Source organism: Scylla paramamosain, chromosome 29 (genome assembly GCF_035594125.1).
Source record: "Scylla paramamosain isolate STU-SP2022 chromosome 29, ASM3559412v1, whole genome shotgun sequence".
In the NCBI taxonomy this organism is placed as follows: Eukaryota; Metazoa; Arthropoda; class Malacostraca; order Decapoda; family Portunidae; genus Scylla; species Scylla paramamosain.
The window spans coordinates 18,531,880-18,551,879 of record NC_087179.1 but is presented as its reverse complement, the minus strand read 5'-3'; the positions used below and the strand labels follow the sequence as shown (position 1 = coordinate 18,551,879).

Below are 20,000 nucleotides of genomic sequence, written 5' to 3'. Positions count from 1 at the left end.
GTAAGGTGTGTGTGTGTGTGTGTGTGTGTGTGTGTGTGTGTGTGTGTGTGTGTGTGTGTGTTACTTGTGAGAATAGTATAGTTAAGTTAGTAAAGTGTGTGTGTGCGTGTTTCTTTTCCTCAGAGTTGGTGCGGGTGTGTGTGCCAGAGCGCGGGTTTGGACCATGCCAGGAGATGATCACGGAGCGAGCCTTCTCTGACCTGAATCTCCAGTGTGTTTTGGGCCCCGACAAGTGAGTGAGGCTGAAATGTATTTGAACTGGTAACAATCCACATGGTGCAAGTCTTATGTGTTGTATTGTAAACTTGAAGGAAAGAAGCAGGTAAACAGTATAGAAAAAAATACATTTGGAAATAAAGTCTAAAAATGCTCTTTGAGTTTGAAGTTTTGGAGGTCCTCAGAACACAACAAAAACCTCATTGATTTCTTCATAATTTTTATTCTTATGAGTCGTTTTTAATTTTTATTCTTTCCTTGATTTTTTTTTTCTTTTTTTCTCCTAAATTTCACCATTCATGCCCTCCTCTTCTTTCTCCTTCTCCTCCTTCTCCTTTTTTTGTCATTAGTCATTCTTTACTCTTCCTTTTCTTTCTCTCAATGTCCCTCTCTGTCTCTCTTCTCCTCCTCTTCTTCCTTTTCTCACTACCTGTCATTCCTTCTTTAGTCTTCTTCTTCTTAAAGTCAAATAATGTTTTATGGCAGTTCTTCTTCATATCCTTCCAAGTTTCTATTTTCATCAGTGCATATGTATGTATGTGTGTACATGTATGTGTGTGTATGTGTGTGTGTGTGTGTGTGTGTGTGTGTGTGTGTGTGTGTGTGCATGCCTGATGTCCCTTTCTCTCTCTCTCTCTCCCTGCAGGTATGGGTGTATGGAGAAGGTGGTGGCAAAGGAGGCTGACACAATGACGGTGACAGGAGAGGACGTGTACCTGGCCCGCGAACTGTATGATCTTGACCTTCGACTGGTGGCTGAAATGCGTGTGAAGGAGAGAGCAAGTGGTGAGTGGGACTGTGGCAGCGACCAGGCCTGTAATCTAGAACACTTCTGTCCATGACTATTTTCAGAGGTCACTGAGATGATGAGCCAGGTTTTCAAGGGTGTTTCTTCTCTTTGTAATGTAGATATTGTGTTAATCTGTCACTGGAATGATAGCACCATCCTTGGAAACCTGTGTCACTGCAGTTAGAGTCCTTTGCATTTAATAGAGGTAGTGTTTCAGAATATGGTCCCCAGTATGAAGAACTTAGGTTTCCACACATCTTCTTCAGAGGGAATAGAAGTTACCTACAGCTTATCTTCACATCCTTTACTTTTTATTGTTTTTATGATCTTTCCTCTTCCTCTTCCTCCCCCTCTTCCTCCTCTTCCTCTTCTTTGTGTAGCATTATATTTTATGCTTTATTTATTTCTTCCTCCTTGTATATCCATTTCCTCCTCCTCCTCCTCCTCCTCCTCCTCCTCCTCTTCTCTTATATGTATCTAAGCAGCACACTCTTAACCACCCCTGTTAGGACCAAGGGAACAGAGATGATTGGTCAGGTTCCCATGTATGTGTGTGTGTGTGTGTGTGTGTATGCGTGTTGAATTATTGAAATGATGAAAGTAGCCTTGAAACCCGCAACAACCTCTAAGCAAACCTTTTTAGAGCACTAGGCAAGGCAAACACAGGTATTTTGAGAATACTAACTATGTATGTGTGTGTGTGTGAGTGGGTTCAATAAACTAGTCATCTATCTGTCTGTCTGTATGTGTGTGTGTGTGTGTGTGTGTGTGTGTGATCAATTAACTATTTATCTATCTATCTGCATATGCGGGCAAACTATCTATTTATCTACCTATCCATCCATCTTTTTACTATCTAACTATCCATCGGTTTATCTACCTATCTATCTATCTGTCTCTCCATCAATCTATTTGTCCATCTATCCATGCGTGTGGTCAGAACCATGGCGCTATCAGGCCGTGGCAGTGGTGAGGCGCAACACAATACGCAGCGTGGCAGACATGAAGGGCGCCAAGTCATGCCACACAGGGTATGCCAGGAATACAGGCTGGAACATTCCCTTCTCCCATGTGAGTACAGGTCTTGAGGCAAAGTCTTTTTTCTCATGTTATTCTTTTGTGCTTGATTTTTTTTTTTCTTCCTCCTTACTTTTTTTCCTTTTTCCTTTCTCTCTCTCTAAATTGTTTCCTTTTCCTCCTACCTTCTCTTCTTTTGTGGGTTACTTGTTTTTTTATTTCCTCCTTCCTCCTTTTTTTATTCTTTTTTCCTTTCTTTTTATCTTTATCTCTCTCTACATTGCTTCCTTTTCCTCCTACCTTCTTTTCTTTTGTGGGTTACTTGTTTTTTGTTTCCTTCTTCCTTCTTTTTTTTATTCTTTTACCTTTCTTTTATCTTCATCTCTCTACATCCCTTCCTTTTCTCTTACCCTTTCTTCTTTTCCCTTCCCAGTGCATATCTCCTAACTGAAGGTCATATGGCTGTCTGTACATCCCCTCGCTCATAATCATCTGCCTTCACTCCTCTATAATTTATCTACATTCCTTTCTTTCCTTCCTACCCTTTCTCCTTTCCCTTCCTGGTACACATCACATATTCAAGGATGATATATCTTATGGTCTTCTTCTCCTTCGACCATTTCTAAGTACAATTCTCCTCCAGTTGTTTATATCCCTTGCATCTTCTTCTGTGACCCTTAATTTCACTCTCTATCTTTTCCTCAATCTTCCTCCCTTAACCAGTTTTCTCCAGGCTCATTTAATCAGTTCCTGTTTATGGCACTAGTGTAACAGTCTACCCTTTCCCCATCCTCCCACAGCTGCTGGAAATGGGGCAGATTCAGATGCAGTGTGACACTTCAGCAACAGTAGTGGAACACGACATTAAGGCTGTGAATGCATACTTCAGTCAAGCCTGCATCCCTGGGCCATGGGTACCTGACAGTGACACAGATTCCCTGCTCAGTAAGTCTTTGGTTGGCAAGGTGCAGGAGGTGGAAGAGAGAGGAGGAGGGGTGACAGAGAGAATGGCTGAAAAGGTGATTGAAAGAAAATGAGAGGTGCAGAAGAAAGTAGAGAATGAAGAAGAAGGGTGGAGATAGAGAAAGAAGGGGATGATGTATAGGAAGAGAGGAATGGGTGAGGGAAGGACTGAAAAGTTGATAGAAAGAGAATGAGAGAAGAAGAGGAGGTGGAATAAATATAACCATCAACAAAAAAGAACAAAAAACAAAGCATACACAAATAGAAAGCAGAAAAATCAACAAAAAAAGGAAAAACAAAGAATTAAAAAACACAAAACACAACAACACACACACACACACACCTATCCATCCACCACCTTACCCCACATTCCTTACCACACAGAGAGGAGGTACAGGAACATGTGTGCTCTGTGTGGCCAGCCTGATGTGTGTGGCAAAGATGATCCCCACGCCGGGTACCAAGGGGCCCTCACCTGCCTTGTGGACGGTGGTGCTGACGTGGCATGGAGCAAGTTGTCTGTGGTAGAGGAGTTCTTCAGGGGCAGGAGTGAGGTGTGTCTGTGTTTGTGTGTAGAGACTGGTACAGATTACATGCAAGTATAGTTAAAAGTAGCTAAGAAAATGTTGACTCCTTGGTATCTCCTGCAGGTGGCATCAGAGTATGGCTTGCTGTGTCCTGACGGCCGTGTGCTGGAGCTGAGCAGTGCCTCCGTCAAGCAGTGTCGCTGGGCATCCCGACCCTGGAATGGCTGGCTTGTCCGTTCAGCTAATGAGTGAGTCTTTGGGTAGTCTTTCAAGTTAATTTTTTGTTTCCTACATGTTCTTGTTTTTTTTTTCTTTAACTCAGTATTAACTTTGTATTGGTTTGTTTATGTCACCCTTATTATATCCTCCATACCACTTAAATACCACTTAAATGCAACAGTGAGGATGTATTATTCTGTCCCTGATACCACTTAATAACTTTGAGTGGTGATGGTGTTGGTGCTGAGGGTGTACAGTGACATGATGGTGCCTCCACTGCAGGAACAACAAGGCCATCATCACAGCCATCACCAGGATGGTCGATGCTGCCGCACCGCCCTTGGAGGAGAACCAGCGGCCCTGGAGCAACCCTGTGCTGGGTGTGTGGTCTCCCTCTGCCATCCACGTGCGGCCTCAGCCTGTCTCCCCGCGGGACTACCTCAAGGAGCGTAAGTGGAGGCTGAGAGAGTGTTCTGTGTGGTCCCATAAGTGGAGTGTGATGAAATGTTCTCTAGTTCCATGTTTTGCTTGTTTTTTTCATTGTTGTGTTCTTATGTAGCCTTGTAAGTTAGTGTCAGGATTGTATGAGGCTTCAGCTGTCCTCCTCTAGCTAATCACAGAGGCTTTATTGTCTACTGAAGTGGTATAGGTTGATAAATACCCATAGATTAACAGGTGGCTTGTTGTATCTTCCCACATGGCCGCCTAGTGTTCCCTGCTAGACAGGTAAAACACCACTATTGACAGCCTGAGATGCATCTCTTCCCCCTATTCATGGAGGCTTTTGTCATCTGTTGAAGTCATATAGATTGAAAAGATAACAATTGTTCAACAGGTTCCTTCTTGCATCTTCCCTTGCATCCTTGTGTCCTCCCCCAGACAAGTACGACACCACTATTGACCGTCTGGGCTGCACTGAGGTTCCTGTCAAGCTGTGTGTGGAATCCAAGTTCTCGCTGGAGAAGTGTCAGGCACTGGCTCAGGTGTTCAAGTCACGCAGGATCCGCCCCGGCCTAGTGTGTGTCACCCCAGACAGCGGCAACTGTCTTAGTATGGTGGCCAGTGGTGGTGCCCACATCACTACTGCAGATGGTGGTGATGTGTACCATGCTTACAGGTGTGTAGGGGGAGACAGAGAGAGAGAGAGAGAGAGTAAGGAAAGGCTATTCATGCACATTCCTATCTCCTATTCTCCTTGCTGTGTCTTCTTCATGCTGCATTTCTTGTCTGGCAAAGTCTTCTATATCTATCTCTGTGTTGCAGGGACAAATAAAAAAGAAAGCCAATGAGGAGAAATTATATAAGAAAAGACTGTATCTCTCCTCCTCTTCTTGTTGATATCTTGGTTAGCAAAGTCTTCATCTATGTGTGTTGCAGGGACCATCAACTTATGCCCATTGTGTCCGAGCGTTATGGGTTGCTGGATGCTTCGTACTTTGCTGTGGCTGTAGTGCACACCAAATCCAACATCAGCTCCCTCAGTGACCTGCGGGGCAAGAAGTCATGCCACACTGGGATTGGCAGGACAGCAGGTGTGTGTTTATCTCTTCTGTTTGTCTATCTATATACCAGGCTGACAATCCCACACAGGGCACCCCAGACAGGCACTCACACACACATAATTCACACTCTCAATCTTCTATATACATATCTATCTATATATCAGGCTGGTAATCTTACACAGGATGGCCCAGACAAAGCACCACACACTCACACATGCATCATTTACAGTCTTAGCCTCTTTAGTTCACCAAATCCAGCATCTCAAATTTGTTTTGTATAGATCAGCTGGCATTTCACAGTCTCTATGCTCTTATACATCCATAGCAAGACCAAACAGCATACACTGGTTTATTCCTACCCCTTTATAATGGGTGTGTGTGGCTAGCTGTGGTGTGCCTAAGCTCCTGAGGTGTAGTAGGGTGGTTCACAAGACGGGGCTGAGAGCGTGAATGATGTGAGTGTCTGAGTGTGTGGTGTGGAATTGCTGGCCTGGTATAGAGATAGATAGATGTCTCAATGTCTTCATGTAGATGTCATTGTACTCAAACATTACATTCCCAGGCTGGAAGATCCCTGTGGTGACCCTGCTGAAGGCCGGCCTGCTGAAGGAGGGCGACTGTGACTTTGCAGCACAGATTGGGAACTTCTTCAGCAGCTCCTGTGTGCCTGGAGCCAAAGACCCCAAGTATGACCCCAAGGGCACCAACCCTGAGTCCCTGTGTGACCTGTGTATTGGTAACAATGGTAAGTGTTTGCACGGCCACTCCTGAAGATGATGAGGGTGGTGGAATGTGGAGCAAGGAAGGGAAGGAGTGGAGTTTATGGGTGATCAAGGGATGACAGGAAGTGGATGTCCCCTTTCTTGAAACTGTGCATTGACATATCTACAGTACACATACAAAATACACAATACTACAGTACTGAGTGTCCCTGTACTTGCTTCACTGTGTCTTCTCCCTTGCAGTGAATGGAGCACCAGGGCCTGTACAGGGGAAGTGTGACAGGCGGCCCATTGAGGCGTTCTCTGGCTACACTGGGGCCTTCAGGTGTCTGGTGCAGGGTGGTGGCGATGTGGCCTTCATCAAGCAGACCACTGTTGGGGAGAACACGAGTCAGTACCGGAGTTTGGTGTTTGAATGTGTTAGATTAGGCTAAGTTAGTTTAGGTTAGTTAAAGTAATCAGTCAGCCCAAGACCAAGACTCTAGTGGATTTTTTGGAGGAAGTGATATTCTGTCAAACATGTGGAAATTTTAATAAAATCTTATTAACTAATTTATGTAATAGGGGCTAAGGTAACAAAAAATCATTAAAAAAAGTTCACTAAAGGCACCAGTCCCTAAGGAGTTTGCTCGGAAAAAGATCATTCAAAATTTCTGCCTTGTCTGTACTGTTACTTTATTTCTCCCTCCTTCCTTCAGATGGGAACAACAACATGTCCTGGGCTGCCAACCTTCGCTCCACAGACTTCAAGCTTCTCTGCCGCAACACAGGGGCTGCTGATGTTGTTGATTATAACACCTGTAACCTGGCCAGAGTTCCTGCACATAAGGTATATGGTTAGGTTAGGTGTTCAGCTTCATGTTATTTTCCTGTTCCACTTTACCTTTCACTGTTGTCTTCTCTCTTCCTCATCAGTCACTCCCTTCTATTCCATCCTATATTACGTTCCACAGGTTATCATTGACCCCAAGCTGAGCGCTGTCATGAAGGAGGAGGTGAGGATTCTTCTGCTGAGAGCGTCTGATGAGTTCCCACCAGGACAGGATGTGTTCAAGATGTTTGGGACCTTTAAAGGAAAGCAGGATCTCATTTTTAAGGTCAGTTATATTGGTGGTGTTTGCCTGAAAGTCTATTCTATCTGTCTATCTATACACCAGGCTGGCATTCACACTCTTATCCCCATCTGACCCTAGTGGAAAGCGACAGTCCCTAATACTTCCCCATCACTGCCCCCTCACAGGACTCAGCCACAGCACTGGTCAACATTCGTATGGACACCTTCCACAAGTCTCTCAATGACTCCTACTACGAAACACTGCAGAAGCTAGATGAGTGCAAGCTGGAGAGCATCCCACTGAGGCTCACAGATGGAAATGATGGAGCCACGACTCTCTCCTTCGTCCCCACCTACATGATGCTGTGTGCAGCACTGGCCTGGCTGCTGGCCCACTGATCTTGTCACTCACTCACACATACACACATCATGTAGCCTCCACTTACACACAAACACACGCACACACACACACACACACACACACACACACACACACACACACACACACACACACACACACACACACATTCAGAAATATTGGAATAGATTACAAGATATGATAGAAGCAAGGAAAGTACTTAAGTGAAAAAATTAGACTTGGCTTCTGGTTCACTAATCTAATCTCAGCCACCCCCCAACCACACACACACACACACACACACACACACACACACACACACACACACACACACACATACATAGAAAATTAGATACTTGGAATAGATTATGAGAATAGATGACAAGCAAGAATGTACATCAACAAAAAGAAAACAATAGAGAAAGTGTTATACAGGACCATATTGATGTAGCTCAGGTCCTGTATATTACAACTATGTTAACACACACACACACACACACACACACACACACACACACACACACACACACACACACGTTCTTTCTCACATATTAGCAGGCTCTTCAAATGCTGGTTTTAATATAATATTCCCTGCTTTTTTTTTTATAGATCCTCCCTTACTAATAAGCAAGGTTTTATATGCTAATGAAGTTCTTTTAAAAAACTGGCATATTTTATTACAGCTTACTTATATATTTCTCTATTTTTTACTTTATATATTTTTTTTTGAGGAAGAGGAGCACTGGTGCATTGCAATTAATTTAATGTGACAATTTTGTGCTGCATAATTTTGAGTCTAATATGTAGTTTGTTATTTGGTATATTTTACTTTATAGCTTTGCATCTTTCTTGTTTAAGCATTCAGTGGTGAAGGAATAGAATTTGTGGCAGTTTTGTGGGGCATAATTTTGCTATTTGGCATATATGCAACTTTATATTCATGCATTTATGTTTTTTTAAGAGTTGGCTAGGCAAGTGATATGAAAGACTAAGACAAAGATCCGTCACTCTATCTATGTGCCAAGCTGCCAGAGTTGTCTTTTGGTGTACACTCTGCTTTGCTACTTTGTCTATGTGTCTTTCCTTTCTAAGAGTTGGCTGGTCAAGAGATACAAAAGGCTAAGACAAATATCCATCTATCTACATATCATTCTGCCAGAGTTGAGTTTTGGCATACATTCTACATCACATATATGCATCTTTCTTTTTCAAGTCTCGACTGATCAGGGGATACAAGATACTAAAACACCTAAAGATAGATAAAGAGCCAACATTATGCCCACACTCCTAAACAAGGTAGATTTAAAAGGTATGCACAAATCAGGAAGATACGTTATCATGTGCTGTGATGTTAAGTGACCTTGATGTAACCCTGAACTGTTTGTAGAGTGAAGGTTGTGAGGTATTTAACCCTTTCACTGTGACACGACACAATTAGCAGCACCAGAAGCAATGCGCAAAGTCTTTATAAGCATCAACAAGAAAGTTAGCGACGAAAAAGAATAGATTTTGCAATTTCTTCCCAGTTCAAAGATTGGATGTGGCTGGAGAACAAGTAAAGATGTGTTAGAGTGATTGGTAATAAGGGAAAGGTGTACCAAGTGGCAGTCAAAGGGTTAAGAGTGAAGGTTGTGCGGTGTTTAGTGAAGGTTGTGATGAGAGGTGTTGACACTTTCTATGCATACATTCCTAACAGTGATGATTAGAGCCAGTTTCATGGTCTTTTTTGTAAGCTCCCTAACTGAAGTACTCCCATGTTTACAAGTGCCTGAAGAAATCTGAAGTGGTTTCGTTAGTAAATGAAAAATGACGATTGTGGAATTGGTCCTTTGTCCCCTGCGTAGTCTAATATTTGTATCAGTGACATTGAGGTGAAATATATATCTGAAGCCTGAAGAAATGTGTGTTCTGACCATTTTATTGATTGGAATCTGTGATGCCCACCTGACTGAAAAGTAGGTGTTGTTTTCCATTACTGATGTTTGTTTGTTAATCATTCACCACTACTGAAGCCTGAAGTAATGTGTGTTCTGGGGAGTATATAGAGTTTTGATGCATGGCTGACTGCATCGTGTATTTCACCCATTTACCATTTCTTGATATGTGGCAAGGGTCAACACAGACACACACACACTCCAATTTTCACTCAGTCCTGTAAAACCCCATACGTAATATAAACCATTAAACAAACACATAAAACACACATTCGTATAAACACACACTCACGATAATAAACAGGAAAAATAAAAGTCCATGGTGGCTTTCTGTTTGAAGATATATAAATCACACACACATTTGCATCAAGGCTAAGTACATACGTAACATATTCACAAGTTATAATCATGTACAGCACTCAACAGCTTCATGCACTCATCACCTCCCCTGCTGCTGAACTGAACAAAACTGGCACTGGTGAGGCTAGACACCATATCCAAGTGCACATGCTGATACAATGAAGAGAGTAATGTTAAATCCCCTTCATTACCAAGTGACAGGATTCTGGTAGGTGTTAATACACAGCAAGGTAAGAGTCCTGTGAAGAGTTGTCGACCTGATTCATTAAGGCAAATCACACTGCAGCCTTCGTCTCTGCTTGGAAGTAAGAGATAATACATAGCAAGGTTGACAATGCTAATAAATGTCTCAGGAATGATGAAGTAGCTTAATACATCAAGGCAAATCAAACTACCTTCATTTCCACTTGGAGGTAACTCAGGGACAGAGTGAATGACTTCTTGGAACATCAAAAAGACAAAATCAAACTGCTGTCATCATCCCCCAACAGAGAATAGTGTAATAATGATGCCTTGAAGAGAGCTGAGGAGACTTCTTGGAGCATCACGAAGGCAAACCAAATGGCTGTCTCATCACTTGCTATTCAGGGCAAATGATGCTGCATATTACGGCTGGTGATGACATGGTGACTGCCCACTGAAACAGCTGCACACTTTGTCAACACAGCAGGCCAAGAAAGCTTGTGTCTCTGCTTCCAGGTGAATGAGGCCACAAGAAGCTTGAGAAATAGTCTGGTAACTCTACTAGCTGAGTCACACCTAAGATCTGTCATTCAGGAGGCAAGCACTCTGGCCACCACACCACCACATCTTCACTTTACAAGTTACGCAACGGAAAGTGTTTGATGAGCAATGGATTTCTTGAAGTCATAGAAATACACAGAAGCAAAATGTACACAGACACTGTAGCGCACAGAACAATGAATGCAAGTGCACTATTTAGACCACCAGGTTGAAATAAATGCCAGGAGAGCATCACAACTGTGTGGAAGTGTGGCGTTACATCTCACACACCACACATCTCCTATCTAACGCCTGAGACAGCACAAGACAGCATCACAGGGGCGCTAGTGACTGTTGTCTGGGTTCTGCTTAAAGTTTATGTTGTAGCCGCCGGAGTTCGGGTCTTGCTTCAGCTCGAAGTTTGATGTGGAGAGTCCAAATGGCCGCAGGAACATGTTGCCTAGGTCCTTGAGTTTGCCTGCAAGGTGGTGAGACAGTGTGAGGTGCACTGACAGATGGGAGACTCACTAAATTACAGACTGACAAGTGAATTAAGGGTGTGCTATAATATCATATGGCACACTGTATCAGAAAATATTTAGTGCACAACATACTTTGAAATATGATTACTAATCATTTAGAGATGAAGTAATAGATGAGTGACTGACTTACTGATGGAATGAGACAGTGCAATAGTGAAATTATATGCCACAGTACATAAAAAATGACAAATCTTAAAAACAATCCTTTAAAAAGATAAAACAAGACACAACGACATTAAAGAAACCATACACAATACACAATACACCAAATAAAATCACATATAAAACAAGAACAACCACCCAGAGAGAGATGCCAGCCATGCAACCCTCCCTAACAATAAGAAAAACAGATTACAGTCCTATGAGGAAGAGGGGACAAGACACAACTCACCCATCATCTCCTCCTTCAGCTTCTCATTCCTCTCCGTGATCATGTCCGGCAACCTCTGTAATAGTGAGCAAGGATCAGACAGCACGTAGGAGAGACAGGAACAATGGACGAACAATACAGAAATAATACAAGACAATGCAATACCTCCATCTGCTGAGTGATTGAGAAAGAGAGTAAGAGTACAAATCTGTAATGCAAGAGCTAACTAGTATTCTCAATCTTTCATCCCCTTTACTGGTGAACTCTGGAACTCCCTGCCTGCTTCTGTATTTCCTCCTGCCTTAAATTACCCTCCAATTTTTGGATAACCCTTTGGAATACACTTCAGTGGGTCTTTTTATCATAGCCTTTTTGTTGCCCTAAGTCAGAGTCCCATCTTACATAAAAAAGAAAAGAAAAATCATAAATATCAACCGAGAGACAAGAAGAAACTTAATTAACGTCTCAAGTCTTCCTGACACCCTTCATCACCATGTCCCCTGGCATGCCTCACCCTGACGGCCTCCTGTGCCTGCTGGTTGGAGGGCTGCAGCTCCAAGACACGTTTGAAGTCCCTCAGAGCATCATCCAGCTGGTCTGTCTCCTGGCTGAGAGTGGCACGACGCAGCACTGCCTTGGTGTAGCTCTCGTCCAGTTCGATGGCCTGGCTGCAGTCCCTGATGGCTTGCTTCTTCTGGTCCTGTGGTGGAAAGATGCCTCAATTGCTTACAGGAAATATGAATGGTGTGGAGGAAAAATATAAGGCCCCATTCAATTGCTTACAGAAAATGTGCATCATACACTGAACATATCATTCAGACTCTTAGCCCCATCATGAACCACCCTACTTCACCCCCAGGGGCTGAAGCACAGCACAGCATGCCACACACCTGCACAGCAAGGATCAAATAAGAGGAATTTATTTGAGGAAATGAGGGTGAGTGATGAGGTATACAGAAACAGACATATTTTTGAGTATCAGTGAGAGGGAAGGACACAAGAGGATATATAAAAATAGACATGTTTTTGCATATGAATGAAAATGAAGGACATAAAAGGATACATAAAAATACACATGCTTTCTAGTATTAACAAGATAGATAGACACATGCAGCAGGCACCCACACCCACCAGCTTTGCCCTTGCCGCAGCCCTGTTGGCGTAGAGCACAGCACGGTCTTTGGGGAAGGCCAGTGGACATATTCTGAGGCCTGCCGTGTAGGACATCACTGCCTGCTGCAAGTTTCCTTCTCTGAAACTTGTGTTGCCACTCTCCTTGTGCTGCAGACTCTCTTCTCTCCTTGCCTGGTGAGGAAAATTAACCACTAGTCACCACTTAGTTTATAGTCACACACATTTAGTTCTTAGAGTTATCAAGGAAAGAAGGGAATCACCATTTGCTTCATGATTCACAATGTTAGGAGTACTGTATATAATATTTAGACACCTACAAGAAAGAAAAGGCATTAAAAGGGTAGATCTATCCAACATCCAGCCAGAATTATGTTCAGTGGTGTCTGTACGATGGAAGTGCCAAAGAGACAGAGGGAGGGAGGCAAGACTGACAGGGGTAAGATACATGATTTGTGACTGGCATGCTTACAGTCCTCTCCTCCTCTGTCATGCTCAGCTCCAAGTCCTTCAAATGCTCCTCATCCACAAAGCATTCCTCGTCCTCCTCCTCCTCCTCGTTCTTCTTCTTGGCTGCATCCTTCCTCTCGTCCTCCTCCTCCTCCTCCTTGTCCTTCTCAGCAGAGGGTGGGTCAGGTTCTGGTGTGAAGCAGGGGCTCTCCTCCCCCTCCTCCTCCTCCTCCTCCTGCTCCTGCTGCTCCGCTAACCTGCTTGTAAAAGGAAAAATGTTAACAAATGTGACCTACAGAAAATTAAACGGGGAAATAAAGTTGACAAAAGACAAGTGCAAAATAGATAGTAAATATCTGAAAGGAGAAAGAAGATAAAATGCATAAACAACAGGCAAAACATTAATGATGACACACACACACACACACCTTAATGGGTCTGTGGGGTCCTCTCCGGATGTGGTGTGGAAGGAGTCGTCACTATCATCACTATCAGGAGTGTCTGGCCTAAAGGAGGATGACTTGTTGCTGCACTCTACTACCTCCTCCTCCTCCTCCTCCTTCTGCTCCTTCTTCTGCTCCACTGGTTCTTCCATGCCTATGTCTGGTGTCACTCTGCTGGAATTAGGTTACATTTTGGTTAAGTTAGGTAAGGTAATGTTAGGTTAGGTAAAGTTAAGTTGTTGTATAATGTGATGATATATAAGTAAATATATGTGATAGTATATAAGTAAACTCAGGTGTCTGAAGCAACTGACAGTAGCCCCTTTTCTATTCCCTCCTACTTTCTCTATCCTTATTTTCGATCCAAAGCTGGATGCTGCGTTTATGTGCGCAATGACTTAAACTGCTCTCGTGCCCACGCTCTTGAATCTTCCGAGTTTTCCACCATCTGGCTACGACTACAGAGTCACTCTCATACTAAATTTATCTGTGCTGTATACCTCTCACCTAACTCCTCTGATTATAAGAAATTCTTAGACTACTTAACTTCCAAAGTGGAGCACATTCTGACCTTCTTCCCTTTCGCAGAGATCTCCATTCTTGGAGATTTCATTGTTCACCACCAGCTTTGGCTTTCCTCTCCCTTCACTGACCATCCTGGTGAACTAGCCTACAACTTTGCTATCCTCCATGACCTAGAGCAATTGGTGCAACACCCTACTCGTATTCCTGACCGTCTTGGAGATACACCCAACATTCTTGACCTTTTCCTGACCTCTAATTCTTCTGCTTAAGCTGTCACCCTTTCTTCTCTGTTGGGCTCCTCCGATCACAATCTCATATCTTTATCTTGTCCTATCGCTCCAGTCCCTCCTCAGGATCCCCCTAAGCAAAGGTGCCTCTGGCGTTTTGCCTCTGCTAGTTGGGGGGACCTGAGGAGGTATTTTGCTGATTTTCCTTGGAATGACTACTGCTTCCATGTCAGAGACCCGTCTTTGTGTGCTGAGCGCATAACAGAGGTGATAGTGTCTGGCATGGAGGTGTACATTCCTCACTCTTTTTCTCGTCCTAAACCTTCTAAACCTTGGTTTAACACAGCTTGTTCTCGTGCTATACATGATAGAGAGGTGGCCCACAAAAGGTACTTAAGCCTTCCATCACCAGAATCTCATGCACTTTATATTTCTGCCCGGAACCATGCCAAGTCTGTTCTCCAACTAGCCAAAAACTCCTTCATTAACAGAAAATGTCAAAACCTTTCAAGATCTAACTCCTCTCATGATTTCTGGCATCTAGCCAAAAATATCTCCAATAACTTTGCTTCTTCTTCTTTCTCTCCTCTATTTCAACCAGACTGCACCACTGCTATCACACCCTGGTTTCAGGGCAGGTTAGGTTTACATCAGTTCAGATCATTAGTTTCACTGCTGATCCATTCATTATATTCATCACGATTTGGAAAACACCATATCTTTGCCAAGAAATTAATAGTCACTGTCTTGAAATCAGCAAACTCTGGGACCCCAATTCTCCAAGAGAGAGAGAGAGAGGGTGAGAGAGAGGGAGAGAGTCTTGTCTAGAAACACGCGGTGAACAGATTTTTCTTCCCTTCTTTCTTCCTAAGGTAAAAATATCATACAGTGCATAAAATGTCTAGAGTGATCTTCCGCCCATCTCCTCCTCCTCCACCACCTGTCATCTTCACCATAATATCGATAAAATCAAAGAAAATTAGAAAACTAACACCGATCTTGCCTCGACTAACACAAGATACACACTGACTCACTCCACTCACTCACTCCACTTATGCTCCTCCTCCACCACTTGCTATCCCCATCTTATTATCGGTAAATTAGAAAAAAAATACAAAATAACACCGTTCCTACCTCGACTAACACTGAATCACTACTTCCCCCTCCTTCTACCCTTCCACCTTCCAGTTTTTACGACTCTCTTCCTCCTCCACCTCCACGTGTTACTTCCGTCCTAATACTCTCATCTATTTGTCTGGCATAAGGAAGCCCCGGAAAGCTCTCAAAACTCACATTATTGCCTTATTTTTGTTGTTGAGTTCAAGCACAGCTGATGTGTCATGGTGGTGTAACTAAGCGCCAAATTTGAAAACATAAACATTACATCAATCTCTGGCTTTTTTCTCTATCTTTCTTGTTTTTTCGTATATCATTATTCTTATTTGTGTGATTTTTTTTCATATTTCGCATTATTGCTTATAGAGAGGTGAATAAGCATACAGGTGAAGGCAGGCAGACTAGTACTGACAGGTCAAGCGGTCAGCTGCTGCTCTCTGCCTTCCCGGTATTGGCAGGCTGGCTCGTCACCTTGCACACCCCCAATAATTCCCCACTCCCCCCCCAACCCATATGAATATAATAATTACACATATTTATCCAGGAACTACCATTTAATTATACACAAATCGCCCTGTAGTTTGCTCGTTACACTATTAATTCTGCATTACTTTAATTTGCTTCTTATACTTTATTTTTAACAAGCTATACCATACAAACTCATTTTTTCTCCTAAGTAGTTAAATGCTATGAGGCCCAATTCTTTAAAATTTTACGAATGACGCGAAAGGCGCGGTGGGAGTCACTATTGGTGAGAGGCGAGGTAAGCGCGAATCAGAACTTTCTCATATAGTTCTCATATATTTGAAGTTATATTCTGACAGGTTTATGAGTTCTAGTTTAGTACAGTTTGTGGTGAATAGATTGTGTAGGCCTGATGGCTCATTGCAGCTTCCCTTAATTTCTTATGCAAAATTCCATATAGTGAGGTTGTTAGTAACGAGTCATTAGTGAGCTTTAAAAGATTACCTAGACATATTTATGGATGTGGGTGAGAGGTGAAAATAGGCAGACATATCGTGTAGTTTTCCTTATGTTATGTTCTTATGAAAGATTTAATGTTTAGAAATATTAAACACATATATGGATTGGGATGACAGAAAGGCATATTTTACACGGGGGCTGTCACTTGTAGACCTGGCGGCTTCTTGCTGCTTCCCTTATTTTCGTATATTCCTGTTTTTAATGCGAATTCCTTAACTACAGTGACTCCTTAGCTCGCACACACATACAGACACAGTTTAGCATAGTGAACGGTGACCGGCGTGGGCGTAGAAAGAGAGAACGTGAAGGGGGGAGAGCGAGCGGCGCCAACCAGCAGTGTCCTTTCAGCGCGCCTCGCCATCCACCCTTCCTGTCTCCCCCTCCACCATTGGCTGGTTCTCCCCGCTGCTGCCCCCTCACTCATCCCTCACAGCCCCATGTATTCCCTCTGCCATGACAGGATTGTGAGTGAAACGTGAAATGTAAAGCCGCCACACTAGGCCCACGTGAGTCAGGTGGAGAGCGGGCCTCGCCAGGTGCGCCGCGGCCCTACCTGAGCCTCGCCGCCCGAGTGATGAGCTAAACTGCCTCGCCTCCTCCTGCACTCGCTCCAAGATGGCCGATCATGGTCATGTATATATTCAGGTATGTATGCTGTATGCGTCTTTACCCGGAGTTCTCGTGGCTCTAGGAGTGATCTGTAAAGAGGGTTTGGTATGTGTGGGCGGGTGTGCAGGTGTGTTAGGCTTGGTGGAGGTGTGGGCGGGGGCGGGGGTGGGCGGCCCAAGGCGGGTTCATCAACATTGCGATGCGGCGCCCACGGGGACGACACATGTACCCTGAACCAGCGTCCCCACAGGTGTGTGCTTCTTGTCCGTGGGTTACTTGGGCGGGGAAGGGCCAGGTGGGCGTGAGGGAGAGTGGGCGGGTTTACCTGGCGTGTGTTACCTGAGGCGGGAGGAAGTTCTAGTCTTGGCCACCCACCTCAGCCTCACCCACCCCTCACCTGCACACCTCATTCACTCGTTAGCGCACCTCACACCTCACTTTTGACACCTTTTCACATATGACTTGGTATGAAGGTGCTAAGCGATGACAAATTTAAACTGATGCTTAGTACGTGTTTGGATACTTTACCTGCTCCTGCCATTCACACCTCAGGTACACTCATTGACTTATCAGGTATGGCAGATTCACTCACAAGATCATATTATTAATCACCTATGTGTTTACTGGTGCTAAATTTAAACTGGTGTTGATTATGTGCCTGGGGGTCTTGTGTATACCTGTTTCTTCCATTTACACCTCAGGTAAACTCATTAACTTAAGGTATCTCAGACTGACCTACACATATCATTCAATATCTATGTGCTTATTAGTGTCAAATTCAAGCTGGTGTTGATTTTTTGTGTGTTTGGAAGACTTTGTTTATTCACCTGTGTGCTGCTCTCAGGTACACTTCAGGTAAACTTGTTAACTCATTAGGGCACCACAGTTTTGACTCACAGACACACATCACTTATGTCAAATGTTGTGACTTGTCAGATTTAAACTGGTGTAAATAATGTGTTCAGAATTCTTAGCTTCATAATAAATATTTTTTTATTTACTGTTAGAAATTGCTTTATTACTGTCATGTACAGATTTGTGAGATAAATTAATAACTGATATATGCAAAAACACAATTTATGAGAAAAATGATTTATATTGAGAAAAGAGAGAAAAATAGTGAACACCCACCAACAAAAAAGATGTCGTGTTTGATTGATTTACCGTCAACTCGTACATCGTCGCTGCTACAAAGTGTCGCCAAAAGAAAAAAAATTTAAGTGACGGCATCTCAAAAGTTATTTGTTATTAGTAATTTCTAATGCTTGTATGACACAGGTGAACTCTTTTGCTTTGAATTCTTGTATAATACTTCACCACACATGGTTCAGTTAAATAAGAGGACATGAATGAATTGAGGGAGTAAATTTTTCACTGTGCTATCACTTGTCCAAGTCCTCCACTCGCCTTGTGCCACCAGGGGATGCCCGAGGCCGAGGTCCCAAGTCTGATGCAGACAGAGAATCTTTATAGTCTGTACAAGGCCAGCATCTCTTGGTAAAGGCTGGAATAGTGTCCTCTACACTCCCAGACATTTTTTATGCACCTAATGAAGTCATTCCCACTGGATGCAAAAGACCTTTCAGAGTCAAGTGCACTGCTAGGTTTATGACAGGAATAAGATGGATTTTTGTCATAAGTGATGTTTTCCTTTATCTTTTTACCTTTGAGCTTCATTATAAAGCAACAAAGTATACCATACATTATATCAAAGTTACTGAAATTAATATTTTATATATCCATATCCAAAGACTCATGGTGGCACCATTTTATAAGTAGTGACGTAAAGTTCCCAGAACAATTTATGAAGGTGGCGAGTGTTTATTACTTGTGGTATATTCTCTGCTCTAAACACCACAGGAAGTTGCCCAACTCTCACAATCTCACTGTACATGGATTTCAAAGCACCTAGCACTATTATAGTAATGTGTAAAGTCACCAGGTAGCACTCAAAAATAGAATCAATATTTCAGCAACTTCTAACATCCATAACAGTTTGATGTGAAGCTGTTTGTGTGGCTGAGTACTCATATTTCAGAGTGAATGTATGGTGATTTCCTTAAGAATTTCATTAAAACAAATCGAAGAAAGAATATATACGACAACTTTATATGAATTGACGGTACATCACTGACATTGAGATTATTTTGTTCAGTGTATTTTTAGTGAAAGAAAAAATATGTAGATTTGAACTTGAATTCTGTCACACACACAAGTTAATGGGTTAGGCAAGTATCAGTGGGTTGTGCAGTACTAATAGGACGCACTCAGTAGTGACAATAGGAAGGAAACGTAAGAGATATGCTGTATCCTGTCTTGATATACATGCTTATGTGATTAAAACACACACACACACACACATCCACACACACATGTATATGCACGCACACACACTGACAGGAAACTAATGCAGAAAAGCCTGATTTGTGTGAATTTGCTTTGATGTAGAGGTGAGAATTGCTGAATGTAGGTAGTGTTTTATCAAGCTTTGTGAGAGGAGGTGTTGGCTTGTCAAACTAACCTAACCTAACCACACCCCCTGGTTATTTGATTATTTCCATTGCTGTTACTGTTATGACTACTACTACTACTACTACTACTACATCAATAATCTCCTTTGCTTTTACTATTAACATTACTATTACTACTACTGATTAATTTCCACGCTCAGACAAACTCCCTTGCCAGCCCTAACTTACTACCACTCCTCTCTGATGCTCTCCAGCCAAGCCTCCCTCTCTGAGCCTCTCTCTCTCTTGTGTGCCTTCCAGTTGAGTGACATAAGGGTTATCTGGTGTGCCCCCAAAGTGTAGTATTTCACCGTGCTGTATGGTTTTCAGGAACATCTTGGGGAAGGTAAGAAGGGCTCTCTATTCGCTTGCCTCCTCCGTCCACCTCTCAGCTTCTCCGTCATTCATTTGATATGTCGTGTCATGAACTGGCTTTGTATTTTGTTTTTCTAGCACCGCGCAAAGCTGACTGACTGGTTGGTTGACTGGTCGATTGGTTGATTGATTGCTGCATGCACTCTCTCTCTCTCTCTCTCTCTCTCTCTCTCTCTCTCTCTCTCTCTCTCTCTCTCTCTCTCTCTCTCTCTCTCTCTCTCTGTTTCATGCTATATTTTGTTTGTTTTTATTTTTAATTCGGTTGATTGGCTGCGTCTTTTTTACATTGCGTCTTTTTTTTATATGTATGACTTGTGTGGTTGTTGTTACTGT

At 42.9% G+C, this 20,000-nt stretch overlaps 3 protein-coding genes across 15 annotated transcripts in view; 2 read left to right on the top strand and 1 right to left on the bottom strand.

Moving 5' to 3' along the window:
* The window catches only part of LOC135115530 (transferrin-like), a 17,353-nt gene extending 8,085 nt beyond the window's left edge, over positions 1-9,268 (top strand). The window contains exons 2-15 of the mRNA XM_064032394.1: positions 124-232; positions 863-1,002; positions 1,947-2,077; positions 2,824-2,968; positions 3,371-3,540; positions 3,637-3,761; positions 4,015-4,181; positions 4,612-4,849; positions 5,110-5,264; positions 5,797-5,979; positions 6,200-6,346; positions 6,655-6,785; positions 6,910-7,053; positions 7,197-9,268. Of these exons, the coding sequence (XP_063888464.1) occupies positions 124-232; positions 863-1,002; positions 1,947-2,077; positions 2,824-2,968; positions 3,371-3,540; positions 3,637-3,761; positions 4,015-4,181; positions 4,612-4,849; positions 5,110-5,264; positions 5,797-5,979; positions 6,200-6,346; positions 6,655-6,785; positions 6,910-7,053; positions 7,197-7,409 (2,198 nt within the window). The 3' untranslated portion in view covers positions 7,410-9,268. The remainder of the gene's footprint in view (positions 1-123; positions 233-862; positions 1,003-1,946; positions 2,078-2,823; positions 2,969-3,370; positions 3,541-3,636; positions 3,762-4,014; positions 4,182-4,611; positions 4,850-5,109; positions 5,265-5,796; positions 5,980-6,199; positions 6,347-6,654; positions 6,786-6,909; positions 7,054-7,196) is intronic.
* Positions 9,269-9,625: 357 nt separating this feature from the next.
* LOC135115531 (tetratricopeptide repeat protein 1-like) lies at positions 9,626-15,503 on the bottom strand. 6 transcript variants are annotated; one of them, XM_064032395.1, is made up of 7 exons: positions 15,367-15,503; positions 13,307-13,495; positions 12,901-13,135; positions 12,429-12,602; positions 11,812-11,997; positions 11,319-11,373; positions 9,626-10,863 (listed from the first exon to the last, which is right to left on the bottom strand). In XM_064032395.1, exons 2-7 carry the CDS (start codon positions 13,471-13,473, stop codon positions 10,730-10,732), a joined length of 951 nt encoding a protein of 316 aa, XP_063888465.1. In that variant the 5' UTR covers positions 13,474-13,495; positions 15,367-15,503; the 3' UTR covers positions 9,626-10,729. The 6 variants fall into 6 exon arrangements, with proteins under 6 accessions (XP_063888465.1, XP_063888466.1, XP_063888468.1 ...); XM_064032396.1 differs by having other exon boundaries at positions 13,307-13,492; positions 15,367-15,502; XM_064032398.1 differs by lacking the exon at positions 15,367-15,503 and adding an exon at positions 15,208-15,343.
* Positions 15,504-16,522: 1,019 nt separating this feature from the next.
* LOC135115525 (serine/threonine-protein kinase N-like) overlaps positions 16,523-20,000 on the top strand; it is a 148,341-nt gene continuing 144,863 nt past the window's right edge. For 5 of the 8 annotated variants that reach the window (XM_064032388.1, XM_064032392.1, XM_064032391.1 and 2 more), the window contains exon 1: positions 16,967-17,032. In XM_064032388.1, coding sequence (XP_063888458.1) covers positions 16,982-17,032 — 51 coding nt within the window. In that variant the 5' untranslated portion in view covers positions 16,967-16,981. Of the gene's footprint in view, positions 16,819-16,966; positions 17,033-19,622; positions 19,639-20,000 lie in introns of those variants that run through there. The other 3 variants (XM_064032387.1, XM_064032389.1, XM_064032386.1) reach the window with 2 other exon arrangements.

Bases quoted from the DNA above. Each gene is read 5' to 3' on its own strand.
- LOC135115531 (XM_064032395.1), bottom strand. From the start codon at position 13,473: ATGGAAGAACCAGTGGAGCAGAAGAAGGAGCAGAAGGAGGAGGAGGAG. The intron at 11,374-11,811 runs GTGAGGCATGCC...TCACTATTACAG, and splicing joins AGGCACAGGAGGCCGTCAGG to AGGTTGCCGGACATGATCAC. The intron at 10,864-11,318 runs GTGAGTTGTGTC...ACCACCTTGCAG, and splicing joins GCTGAAGGAGGAGATGATGG to GCAAACTCAAGGACCTAGGC.